Source organism: Berghia stephanieae, chromosome 4 (assembly GCF_034508935.2).
Source record: "Berghia stephanieae isolate SIO BIC M18660-M18661 chromosome 4, UCSD_Bste_1.3, whole genome shotgun sequence".
Taxonomy (NCBI): Eukaryota; Metazoa; Mollusca; class Gastropoda; order Nudibranchia; family Aeolidiidae; genus Berghia; species Berghia stephanieae.
Genome location: NC_088363.1, coordinates 27,934,350 through 27,948,050, shown reverse-complemented (window position 1 = coordinate 27,948,050; position 13,701 = coordinate 27,934,350). Strand labels below are relative to the sequence as shown.

Sequence of the window (13,701 nt, the reverse complement as noted above, 5' to 3'; positions counted from 1 at the left end):
GAAAAAGCTCTACATCTAGATTATACACTATAATAGTCCAAATGTACTGTTCATTTGGGTCTTGACGGTATTGGTAGTGCGGCCATGTGGTCTAGTGGTATGACACTCGCTTTCGGATCTGAAGGTCCTGGGTTCGAGCCTCGCTCTGCGCATAGTTGAGTCCTTGGAGAAGGCTCTTTACTCACATTCTCTCACGTACTCAAGGTGTAAAATGAGTACCTGGCCGTTAACAATGTTGTCTCTGTCTGAAAAAAATTATGATATCGCCTTACAGGCGTCATGTCTTGTTTTAAATGTTAAGTGTTGCTCTTTGAAAAGTTGGCAGCTTTGCAATGACAATTCTTGATGTCAAACCGTTAAATTCGAGAACACCAACCATTGTATGTAAAAAAGAATACATTTTGATGAGAAATGATATGGATGAGGTTGTTTGGGGGGTATAATGATAAGATTCTTGAACTCTTATGATTGGAACTTCAAACTCATTCCCAAGTACACTCTCAAGGTCGTGCAGTGGCATGAGAACTTGCTTGAAATTCTTGACTAAGGTAATCGAGTATCTTATATTGCTTTACTCACAATCTGTTCTTTAAGCAAATTAAACCGTACTACATCAATAGTGATGATAATCTTCCACGGAATTCCGGGATTTTTAGATTATCTCAGAAAATTTCAGCTGATTTTGCCGTGTCAAACATTTTCCTTTGAAAAAAGCTCAGATCTAGTGGTAGATCCGTGAAAACATTATCATCATGTTTTGTGTCATATTTTGACACCTGTACTGTGCTCAGTTGCATGAATTTTTGGTGACACTCAGTCTAGACAAACTGGTGCCAGATGTCAAAATTGAGACACGGCAATTGATGGTCGAAAAGCAAGGGTCTCTCTCTCTCTCTCTCTCTCTCTCTCTCTCTCTCTCTCTCTCTCTCTCTCTCTCTCTCTCTCTCTCTCTCTCTCTGTCTCTCACTCTCTCTCTCTTCCTCTTTCCTTTTCACTCTCCCTTTCTTTCACTCTTTCTTAGTCCCTCTCCCTCATTCTGTTTCTCTCTTTCTACCTTTCCCTTGTTCATATATCTCTGTCAACCATTCTTCATGTTAACTTTATAAACGTCATCTGGTAAAAGAGAGATGAGATTAATCTGTTACAATTATAAGGGGTGCTCAACTTTGTTTACTCCTTTACTTATTAAGTTTGTTTTTACAATGTTTAACAATTCTAATTTATTAAAGATAGTTGTGTCTTAATTGTAAGATCCGTAACCACTGGGCTACAGTAACAAAGATATAACAAGTAAAAACAAATTCTTTCAGGCCTTTTGGCCCAATGTTAAATTTATATTTCTTGAATAGAAGGAATTTTAAAAAAAAGTCTTTTTAATGAAAGGATAATTCATTAAAAATGCACATAAAGTAAGTTACAGATGTACACTAGAAGTATTATTATAATATACAAAACTATGATATTTTTTGTTATGATTTTGATTGAGGTTGACTGATTTTCCTCCTTTTTGACAAATTGCCATTATCATCACTACATCAATTAAAAATAATTTTACAGTGAACGGTCATTTAAATAAGGGTATAAATCATTCATTTCGAGTATATTTTTTTGTCTTCTGGAAATTTGGATTAAAAAACAAACATGAAGATTTTTTGTAAGTTGCTTGTGACAAGTCTTAATATTGTATCGTACTGTTAGGTGTCTAGTTTGAATACAGGTCTGCATCTAGAGATTATCTTGTATATTAATGTCTGTTTAGCTGCCCAATTGTCTTAGTTCTATTTCTATTTGATTTTACTGCATTATATTGAAAAGAATATTTGTTGTGGTTAACAAAGCTGTTCATAACGTCTTGTAATTAATTTTTTATAATTTAAATATTGATTTTGAGTTGACTCTGAGATATGGGTGGCAAAATATTTGGGGAAATCTTCTCTCAAACGGTTTTAACAATAATTTCATACAATTTGGCTCTATACAATTTAATAATCCACAATACAAAATCTTCCCCTTTATCCTCAATGTTAATTTTAATGGTAATGTATAAAACTATTTTTTTTTTTTTGTGATGCTATTTTTCTGGACCAAATAACTGAAGCTTCCTTATTTTTCAGCTATAATGAAAGTGGGCTTTAAATGACTATGGCATTTTCAAAATGAACAGGATCTGATTTTTTACAAAGTGAAACTGGTTTACCCTTTGATGACATAGAAAGTATGGAATAGATGTAGATGGAAAGTACTTTACAACTTCCTATTCAAAGTACAGTAAAAAGAACTTGTTCTGTTCAGGGACTAAATGTTGCTGTTCACTAAAATATTTTAATTATGACATAAGTATGTTGAAAATGACTATTTGAGAATTATATTGAACAGAGAAGTTGCCATTCAACTTTTGTTATCTTTCTTTTCATTAGATCATAATTCAAACAAAATTCAAAGCACAGTGCCTATGAAAAACTTACTGAGTCTAGTAAATAGACTCCAAGAGGATAATGACAAATTGCGGAATGAGGTAAACTTGGTTTTTATACAAATATTCAATTACAGTGTAACAGAATTGTTTTGTGTTGTCAGTAGTTGTTTTATTTTAACCTTTTTTAGGCAGGGGTTGAATTTACTCTACCCTGGCAACATATCTTACCGTTGTCACCAGTATAATATGTAATGTAATAATTGTTCATACAGTACGCAGAAGTCACTAAGGCTGGGTGGGGATCCTGACCTCCCATAGCGGGCAGGGAGGTACATACTATGTCTTCTATCCCCTTATATCTTATCCAACAAGCTTTCTGTCTTTGTCTTGGAATGAGATTACTTGGTTTTTTCCGGGCCCTCGTCGGAGTCCTGGCTGAGAGGGAAACAGTCGAATGCATAGTTATTGTTTTGGGAGATGATATTTTTTTCCTTGTAAATCATCTCTCTGTTATGTATTATTATATTGGTTATTTTTAATGTATAATGTAAGCATTTGAGTGTATTCCTCTTTGTTGGATTTTGTGCTTGTGTCCGGATGAGACATAGGTGATCTCAAACTAAGTACATTGGTGGTATGCTCTTGGAATCTACATCTGATCCCTATTTGTTCCCATTCCCCTTTGTCTTACTTTCTCTTGGGTGCTTTAATTGTAATTCTAGAACTTTTTACTATCCCATTTTCTTCCTTTTTACTGGCGCTGATATAACCTAAATGTGTTGCAAGCGCCGTAAAACCCTTAAAAACAAAAACAAAAACAAGTCACTAAGGGCTCTAAGGCGCACACTTACAAAGACAATATTAACACAAAGTGCAAATATTATTACTACTCAAAAGCCTGCCTGAATAGGAATGTTTTCAAGTTTCCTAATATTAGGCTTTGAAATGGTCAACAAGAGATTTGTATAAATGGTGTGTTCAGGTTTTTGAATCGTGACTTGCTTTGCAATGCTGTTTATGCTTTTGTTGCGAATGATAGGTTCTGTTGTTATTAATCAGAAAATTGTAGAAAATATTGACTTTTATAAATTTTTGTTACGTTTCAGGAAGAAAAATCTTTTATTTTTAGCATTTCCAACCTTTTAATGCACCCCTAAAGTCTTATGGGGCCGCTTACTCAGTGGTACAGTCTTTGCTTCATACCCAAAAGGTACAGAGTTCTAATACCCGCTGCATTGTATGGCCTTGAGCAAGTCACCTAGCCTTAGCTCTGTTCGCAGCGCTTCACTGTGGTTGATGCCTGGGTTATTCCAGTCTTCTCTCAGAATAGACCCTAAAGAAAAATTTCTCCTGTGAGATGAATAAAGGGAATTTTATTTTATTTTTAAAATTTATTATTCATAGTGATAGATTTCCTTTTATTTAGCCGATTTTATTTAGATTTACATATATTCTTTCACACTTTATTTGCTATGGTTAATTCGTATTTTGATTTTGTTTAAGATAAAAATTGTGGAGAAAAGAGAAAGATGCTGGGTATCCAAATACTTGGAATTGTATGAGGTGAGTTTGAGAATGTATTAAATGATTGCATATCATTTTTATTATTCTAAAGCAGTACTCATTTTATTATTTGTTTAAGTATTGTGTTGAAATTGAAATAATTCCTTTTTATTGATTTTGATCTCCTGTAAAGAAATAATGGTAAGCCCCTGAGAAAGGCTTTTCATTGTATTTACACAAATCAAGATGGATATGTATTGGAATCAGAGGATTCCAGGTGTCAAACAACACACATTTGCGTTTCAAATGTCAATCTAATATATGTTTTATGTGAAAGTGGTCCACAAAGAGAAATTATTGTAATGTGCTTAAAGTATGAATTGACCAAGATTTGAGGGTCTCGATTGTTCACTTAGTAGAGTATTTGCTCAATATATGCATTCCTGGGTGAAGCTGACATATTTTTTTTTTTAACCTCTTTTCCACCCTACAGCTGGATCTGTTAGATCTGGCAGAAACTACTTTGCGATTAAACTACCTTCCTATCTAAAAGGTCGCTAGCAATTTGCTTCTATTTAATGCTGTCCTAACTAGGATAAACTTTGGCTCCATGGGCCTTATGGCCCTAAATTCATTTTTAAAAATTTATATAAGGATAAATAAATCAATATCAATAAATATTCATTGATTAAATTTTCAGTTTCGGTTTGGGCTTATATTTTATCTTTTTTTTTTCAATTAATTTGATAAAAACATTGAAGTCATGTAGTGTTATTTCTTGACGTCATTCTAAGATCAGGGGCTACCAATCTGATCTGAACTGATCATCCGATTGGAGATCTCTTTGTATCTATCATATTATAAACCTGCTGAAGCAATTTACAGTAAACTTTTAGTAACTTGATCAATAACTCCCATTTTATTTACTGAGAGTTTGGCAGGTAAGTGGTCTTTTTAGTTCTTTAGAGAGCTGGTTTCTGTAGTGTTTAAACTACACAAAAAATAACATGCTAACCTTTTGATAAGATCCACCTATTGAAAATTACTTTTTGTTGGATTTGACAGATCCAACCAGCCAATCACAGCGGGACGGAAAGAAAAGTCAGTTTAAAAAAAAACAAATAAGAACTCGACTCAACACAGGATATTGAAAACCAATTTAGCTGTTGATATCTCGTGTCTGGTAAGCATGCAATCCACAATTGTTTCAATCAGAATATTTTTTTTTCAGTCTTTCCAGTCCATTTCTGAGAAGGTTGAAAAGATTTCAAGGATTGAACTTGAGTGCGAAGAGAAAGAAACTCGTATAAAGGTATAGATATTCATTTAAGTAATTATCAAATTCAAATATATGCCATTGTTACAGCTTTTTACTTAGTAACTTTGTAACCAGATCAAATTCTTAAGTTTTCTTGTTCTTTGTTCTTACCAGATGACCACTTCATGATCGTCACTTTCCTCAGAAGTAAATGAAAATCCATATTTTAAAAAAAAAGGGAAAAAAGAGGAATTAGTCCCTCACATAATTTATTTCATTTTATTCAATGTACCAATAGTTATGTATTCACATTTCCATTAAGCTCACCTTTTAATTTCGTAAAAAAAAAAAAGATTGTCTCAGGTCGTTTCATTATATGTAAGGAAATTTACTTTTGCTAAATAATGACCTGAAATTTGAAATTAAGCTCCTGAATCCCTTATACTTATATTCTTAACAGAAATTAGAAAAGGAAAATCAAAGCTTACTCCTTGAGAATCAAAGATCCAAAGGTAAGCAGACTTGTCTTATACTGATCTAAATAGAAAAGTAGATAAAATCATGTCTATTTAAACTGTCCCTCCTTCCATTTTCAGGACTTTGAGGTAGTCTATCAGAGAAGATAAATGGAATTATTTAACTTGATAATTATTCATTTCCAAATTGTTTATCTCCCCCTTGGAAATGATTGCTTTACCTGATTCTGTGTTCACAGCTTTTATTTATATCATGATAAGACACTAGTCTATTGCAAAGTACTTTCCACCAGATCTAACCGACCCAGCTACCCAATCATTGCTGGGTGATCAGGGGGCAGTGGCTCAGCGGTATGGCCTTTACTTTGTACCCGAAAAGTACCCAGTTCGAATGCCTGCTGCGTTGTGTGGCCTAGAGCAAGTCACCTCACCCTCGTTCAGTTTTGAGGCGTTGCACTGAGATTTGACACCTGGATTATTCCAGTCTTCCCTTGGAATAGACCCTAAAGACAAATTTCCCCTATGGGATGAATGAGGGGAATTTTATTTATTTTTATGAAAGTGTCCCCCTCTCCGATCTCACTTTCATATTTTCGAAATAAATAATGTGGACTCAAAAGATCGGAGTCTCAGTTTGTGTAGCATGAATGGATGATAGCAACATCTGAGTAGTATGCTTGGCACTTTTTGTTTGGATAGATCTAATATACAGGGAAGTGATAGAAAAATATTTTGATGCAAAATTGTTTTTTTTTTAATTCGATCCAGTCAGCTCTGCTTTATCAGAGATCACTGTTAATCACAAAAATTGAATGTACATTGTATTTTAATGTCCATACAAATCTGCATTGACTCTCTCCTTACCAACTATAGGAAAATCGTCACATTCGTTACGAAGCCACCACCATTTTTCTAATTCAAATTTCATAAAATTCATATAATTTAAATGAAAATGAACAGTGTTTTGTAGAGCATGTTTTGTTAAAGAAATCATGTATCGGAAGAACATACTGCTATTGTGTTTGAATAATAAAAAATAGTTTTTTGTGTTAGTTGGATGTGAAGTTTTGGGGAAAATCCTGAAAATGGCTGGTAAGGAGAGAGTTAAATCATTCTTTTACCTCAATTTGATTTTATTAAAAAAATATTTTTTGTTTTTGATCATATTCTTTATTTTTAGAGTACAGATCAAAATATGAGGAGATAGTTAATCAAGAAGTGCAGAACATTTGCCAACAATACAGCGACATCAAGACGGAATTGTTTGATGATAAGATCAAACACTTGGAATTCATGGATAACTACAAACCTGTGAGGACGATGTGTTTTGGATAGTTGTACGACTGCAGTCATAGTCATACATTGTCTTTTGTTTCTTTGTTGGATTATTTGTTTTAGAGGGGATTTACATTGCTTGGGACACTTTAAGATCACTTCAGTAGCTACAATAATGATAGAGAATAGTCAAAAGATTTCAATCCTGTCATCGAGTACCAAAGAAAAAGATTTGACAATGTGTAAGGGTTCCCCTGTCCGAATGAGAATTTCACATCTTCAATCTTCAATTGCTTGTATTTGCAAAAGGCCCCATAGGCCTATCACTGCAAATGTATTTGTTAAGTAGTAGTATTCCTTCACAGCCATTAGGACCATGGAGCCGGAGTTGATCCCAGTTTCTATATCGTAAAACGGATAATAGCAATTACTTGCTACCCTTTGGATAGGACACTAGTCTATCAAAAAGTACTTTCCACCAGATCTAAAAGACCCAGCTACCCAATCACTGCTGGGTGGACAAGGGAGTCGGGGGGAAAAAAATCTCGACTTCACCCAGGATCAATCTCGGTCCCTTTGAGTGCCCGAATTGATATATCAAAAGAAGAAATTTTTCTCCAACGATTTATGGTTGCCCCTCTTGTTTCTGATATGACACAATCACCAAAACTTTTTAAAGCAATCTTAATTCCTCTCTAATTATTTGTAAGGTAAACTGCACAATTTAGAACAAATGGGAAATGGTTGTTATATTACAATAAGTTTTTGTGTTGTTTCTTCCAAAGATGGTGATAGTAGAGAATCCTAAGAAAGCTGCCTTTGATGATCATATACTAGATGCAGTTACAGCACAGATCTGTGACATCAAGAGGAACTTTATACATTTGAGGCAAAGAGTGGCTGAGATGCCAGATGCTACTCAACAATTGGTTTATTCAACTACTTCACAGGTTTTTGTTTTCTATTTCTAACTTTTTTTTTATAAAGACCAATTTAGTCGAAATACCACATGCTAAGGAAAAACGAGACCTAAAAATATAATTTGAAACAAGTTTGAACACTATCTTTGTTTATTATTATTTTTATTATCTATTGATTGATTGATTTGAGCTTTTTATCTATTTGTTCATTCATTCATTTATTTTTGGTGTTCATGTTTTGTTACGATGGTGGTAGGTAAATGTGGACAGTTTTTCTCACTTGTAGCCAGGTTTTGCAGTACAATAATAATCATGTAGCAATACTCCTTGCATGCTTAACTATTATTTTCACATTTACTGGTTTCTTTAATGTTAAGATATGCTTGACTAATTTTGGATACTTGATTCATTTCCAACTCTCATCATATTGTGTGGTTTGCTCATTCCAGATTCAGAATGCAGTTCAGGAAACCAATGATAAATACCATGAATTATTTCCCAAGTACAAACGGGAAATTGAACTGCGTAAGAAATATCACAATGAGCTGGTAGAACTACGGGGTAGGTGGTGCTATGTCATATCCGCAAATTTCTTTAAGGTCTGTAAATTCTCAGTCACTTTTGCTCTTATTCCATACATGCCGAATCTTACGAATTTTTCGTAATTTTACGAATTTTAGACAAATTTCATGGCCAAATACGAAATTTTCTTGAAAATTACGAATTTTTAATTCTTGGTAATACTTAAATGATAATAATAATAATAATGATAATGATAAGAAGAAGAAAAACAACAACAACTACTACTACTAATACTACTTCTACTATTACAACTACTATAATAATGATGATAATAATATAGTGGTTGTTCATAAACAATTTCAGAACTTACGAATTTCCTTGTCAAATTACTAAAAATTGACATTAAAATGACTAAATTTGAAGTTTTCAATTTGGCAAGTCTGTTATTCAAATCATGAGTGTAAAATAAAAATGTTTTATAGATATTGAATTGTGATGGTTAAAGAAAAAAATTGAACTAGACCACACCTGCTTTGTTTATTATTCTCAAATTTAACTTGTGTTTGTCATCACCAACAATAAGTTTTTATTTCTCATCTCCCAGGTAACATAAGAGTTTTATGTCGCGTGCGGCCAGTTGGGCAAATATCTGAAGAAATTTCACATATAGGAGGGATGATGTCTTGTGTCTCCGTTGATTATTTTGATGACTGCACCATCAAGGTCAACAATAAAGGAAGATGTCAAGAATTTGAGTTTGATAAAGTTTTTATGGAAAATACTACTCAATGCCAGGTATATTAATTAAACATCATGATTTTCAATTCATTGTGTTGCAATGGTGGCCTTGTGGCTGAACAGTATTGGTTTCAAAATTTACAATTCTCTCAATCTTTTCACATTCTGCTTACATGCAATTTTCATCAGTGTTAGCAGCTGATTTATATTTGAATAAGGTGAAAATGGTGGCAGGTTTGCTGTTGAACATGATCATTAACAAAAAGGATCAAATTTTAAAATGTATGTTAAAAAAAAAAAAATTTAAAAATCATGTTATGAATTATATGTTTTTAGCCCTGAAATGGGATGCTTTTATGAGTCGTTTGTTTTGAAACTAGTTGAAATACTATTTTTTAATTTCAGGTATTTGATGAAGTGAGCTCTCTAGTCACATCTGTTTTGGATGGATTTAATGCGTGTATTTTTGCATATGGTCAGACTGGTTCTGGCAAGACATACACAATGGAGGTAACTTACCATGATTGACATGCTGATCTTGGAATAAAGACCCAAATAATAACCAAATAAAAAAAAAAATAATGTTAATGTCCAAATTAGTTGATATTAATATAATTACTTTTTGAGTGGGCCAAAACCTCAGTGTTTTTTTAAAATACTACTTTTTCCAAATTGGCTGAAGGTTGTAAAAACAGCATTATATGAAACACATAGGCTTTTCATGGCTACAATTATTTACACTTTGAAATGATATGTCTTCAGATAAGATTTTAAATGTTTAAAATAAGCATCGAGCACATCTTTAAGCATTTCTTGACAAAAGTCCAATCTAGTTGCGTGAATATTTGTCCTGTGGCTCTCTTTTATTTGCTTATATTAATTTACATTGTGAAAATTCTTTTTGTTCTCTTCCACGTCCTTTTCAACTAATACTAAGTTTAACACAATTTGGGATAAATGCAGGTTTAATGGCTGCAAAGTGTTAAAAGAATTACTACTGTATTATTTTTCAACAGGGTCCTCCAAATGATCCAGGCATCAATCAAAGAGCTTTGAAGCTTTTATTTGAGAAAGCAAAGGGCTCCAGTTCTAGTTATTCTATAGAGGCCAGCGTCTTAGAGATCTACAATGAAACTGTCAGGTGGGGTACATATATATGGAAAGACATATTTATTATCATTATCAAATTTATTCCAAATTTTATGAGGTTGATCTACTATTTACTGTATAATTAGGAAGTTACAAATTAAAAAAAAAAATTAGACTAAGTAGACGTTTAGTGGCCTGATTGTAATATTTGATAAAATAAGATAATGCAAACAAGAAGAGCTCCAGTCCTTTTTTTTTTATCATCTGGCCATTGAGATGAGTATATTAGTTGATACTTAAAGTAAAGCACATTTGCCCGTTTTAATTTGCTCTATGTGCATATTGTTAAAAACTAAGTTTTTATTTGACACTAAATTGCCTGCTATTTATATACTATCAATTTGTTAAACTGCCTTACTTTTGGGTGTAAGGCAAGAGCTGGTTTTTCCAAGTTCTGTTAACATCAAAATTTGAAATCATGAAGTGATTTGTCATTTTTTGAAAATATCTTTAATAAAATTTTCAGAGATCTTCTTAACTCTGATGCATCAGTGAAGTTGGAGGTAAAGCTGAAACCAGAGGGAGGCTTGCATGTTCCAGGACTTATAGAAATTCCTGTAACTGCTCTTGAAGAGGCTAATCAAGTGAGTAATACATAATAAGAATAATAGATAATATGTCAGATATACCTGGAAAGTCAATGTAAAGATCCAAAAATACTTGTGTATAAACGGAATGAAATTGACGTCCTTCAGTGCTTTGTTATTGATTTGAGCCAGTCATTTTTATGTGTAGTTCTGATTGTATTAATCAGGCTATAAACGTTTAAGGTCACACATTATTTTGTGTGTTGGTTTGTTGGCTGGCAGATGTTGTGAGTTTATAAACTAAAAGCTAAGCATCAATAATGTTTTGGGATAAACAATGATGACTAGAAAACAATGGAATTTCTTATGGCAACCAAGTATGTCTCGTTTGTGCAAGACAGTTTATGGAATGTCAATGGAGAGGAAGAAAAGATAGCTGCCTAATGTAACAAGCTGCAAATCAAATGCACAATAAGATGCTCATTCGTATTTGTATTTCATTGCCAGATATTCAATCTTGGTCGGCGCAACAGAGCTACTGGGGCAACCAATATGAATGAGCATTCTTCTCGCTCTCATTGTCTTCTGTGTGTGACAGTCACTGGGGTCAACAAATTGACAGGTGTCAGGAGTTTTGGTGAGATATTTACTTATGCAAATTTGAGTGAGAATTTATATATTAAAGTAGATAAACAAAAATGGATATAACAGCTTCAAAAATGAACAAAATACCAAAACACAGAACATGTTTTCTGTATAAAGATATTGGAATGTAAACAAAAAGAAGTGTTCACTATGTTACTAAGGTGTGTTTTGTTTAATATTTCGCTCAATTTGGCTGAATGCTTCTTTTTGATTACATTCCAAGATTTTTATACAGAAAAGACGTGCTGATCTCTTCTCTGTCGTCAATTTGGTTTTAAAAAAATGTTTTTATGTTCTCATTGTTTTGTTGCTGGCTGCAGAAAGGTTTTGAGCCAAAAACATTCCACATTTGGTATTTTGTTCTTTTTTTTAAAAATTGTTATATTCATTTTTGTTTATTACTTTTTAAAGTCCACAGCTTCTGGCAGCTTAGTATCATATTAAAGTGGAGGAAATTTATGTGGTTGTTCATTTTAAGAAAAGAGTCGTTAATGGAAAATAATTTAAAATTCTAAAGATCATTTTAAGTTGCTTGATACTTGTTTTATTTTAGAATGAAATGATAATACAATTCCTAGGAAAGAAGAAAAACTTGTTCTTTGAGTCTCATTTGATTTTCCTTACCCCTCCCTTTACCATCCATTGGAAAATCGTCACATTCGTTACGTTGCAATCAACAATTTTCTCATTCTGACTTCTTTTGTACATCACAAAATTTAAATAATTTTTTTGTCAAAGCTATAAAAACTTGACACTCTGTTGTAGAGCTTATTTTACCAAACAATATTATGTATGGAATGTACTTGTTGCTTTTCTGTTTGACTAAAAAAAATATATTTTTGTGTCGGGTGGGTGTGAAGTTTCGGGGAAAATTCAGTAAATGTGTGAAGTTTTGGGGAAAATTTTGTAAATGGCTGGTAAGGAGATATAAGTAAGTTAATAATGCCTTCACAAAGGTATGGGGACAAATTTTAAAGCAAAAATTGTGGACAACTTAGAATTTTTTTAATTTTTGGTGTCCAAATCACATTCTTGAGTTACAAGAAAAGTGCAAGTGCCTTAGATCATTTAACAAACCAAAATAAATATAACATTGTATTTGTGGGATGTAAAGTTAAAATTTGATATCAGACATTTGTGATTTCAAAATGGTAGTATGTCGGGTTGAATGATATGTCTAAAAACCTAACAAGTAGTTTTTTAAGTCAAATGACTAGAAGTTTAAGATTTTAGTTTTTGTTACTTTAAAAAAAAAAAAACCTATAATGTTCGTTGTCATCACTAAAAAAAAAAGCTTAAATTATGTTTTGTAATTATTGCTATGCATTCAATTTTTAGCATTTAAACCAACTGGACATGATACAGTTTTGAGGCAGTGGATCACGTGTATGAATATGTAATTTGTGAGATTGTAATGGTTATAAAACTGTTTGGATTTTTTTGTTTTTTTTTTTAATTCTGATATTCATATTTGAATGTTTGCCCTTCTCTATTTATTTATTTATTTATTTATTTTTGGTTTAAATCCAGGGCGATTGAATTTAGTAGACTTGGCAGGATCAGAAAGAGTAAGCAAATCATTAGCTGAAGGGTCAAGGTTGAAAGAAGCACAGAATATCAATAAGTGAGTATTCTGTACATGCTGTTTAAAGATTTGAATAATCTTATATATGTTGTTAGGAAGAATTATTGATAGGTCATATGAAAAACGGATCTCACCTGGAAAGAATGAGTAATAATGACTACGTAGTGGCCAACTGTCCTGCTGAACTCTGGATTGTCCTGATTTTGTAATCTGAGAGACTTTTAATCAGAATAATAATTGGACTGGTTATGTGTGTAGAAATGATCCAATTTTGTCCCAGGAATTAGGGGTTTATTTTTCTAGCAAATAAAAATAAGGCACAGAAAAAGCTCTAGATCTAAGTCTAGGGGGGTCAATGACCAAGATACTTTTGTTATTTCCAATTGGTAGTATTATTGGGTACTACTATCGGCTACTGTCCCTATTTAATTTGGTAGTGTGTGTATGTGTATGCCTATTATTCTTTCCCTAATTCTGCCCCAAAATGTCCCCCATTTTGACTTTCTGAACTTGTTGTCTTGTTTTTTTTTTTTTGTTATTTTTGTTTCTTTGGGTTTTTTTGGTTTATCTTTTTTTTTTTAAATTTGGCACCATTACAAAATTCATGCTCAAACTCAAATGATTTTTGCTTTCCCCTTTTTTCAGAACTGTTTATTTCTTTTCAATTTTCCGTTACTTTTGTCAGTC

General features: G+C 32.6%; 1 protein-coding gene across 1 annotated transcript in view; it reads left to right on the top strand.

The window, feature by feature from the left end:
- LOC144970358 (kinesin-like protein KIFC3) overlaps positions 1-13,701 on the top strand; it is a 28,018-nt gene that overhangs the window by 8,211 nt on the left and 6,106 nt on the right. Inside the window, exons 6-18 of the mRNA XM_078909916.1 lie at positions 2,418-2,515; positions 3,920-3,979; positions 5,151-5,231; positions 5,638-5,689; positions 6,834-6,964; positions 7,714-7,878; positions 8,298-8,409; positions 8,975-9,165; positions 9,514-9,618; positions 10,125-10,249; positions 10,724-10,841; positions 11,292-11,421; positions 12,960-13,053. Of these exons, the coding sequence (XP_078766042.1) occupies positions 2,418-2,515; positions 3,920-3,979; positions 5,151-5,231; positions 5,638-5,689; positions 6,834-6,964; positions 7,714-7,878; positions 8,298-8,409; positions 8,975-9,165; positions 9,514-9,618; positions 10,125-10,249; positions 10,724-10,841; positions 11,292-11,421; positions 12,960-13,053 (1,462 nt within the window). The remainder of the gene's footprint in view (positions 1-2,417; positions 2,516-3,919; positions 3,980-5,150; positions 5,232-5,637; positions 5,690-6,833; positions 6,965-7,713; positions 7,879-8,297; positions 8,410-8,974; positions 9,166-9,513; positions 9,619-10,124; positions 10,250-10,723; positions 10,842-11,291; positions 11,422-12,959; positions 13,054-13,701) is intronic.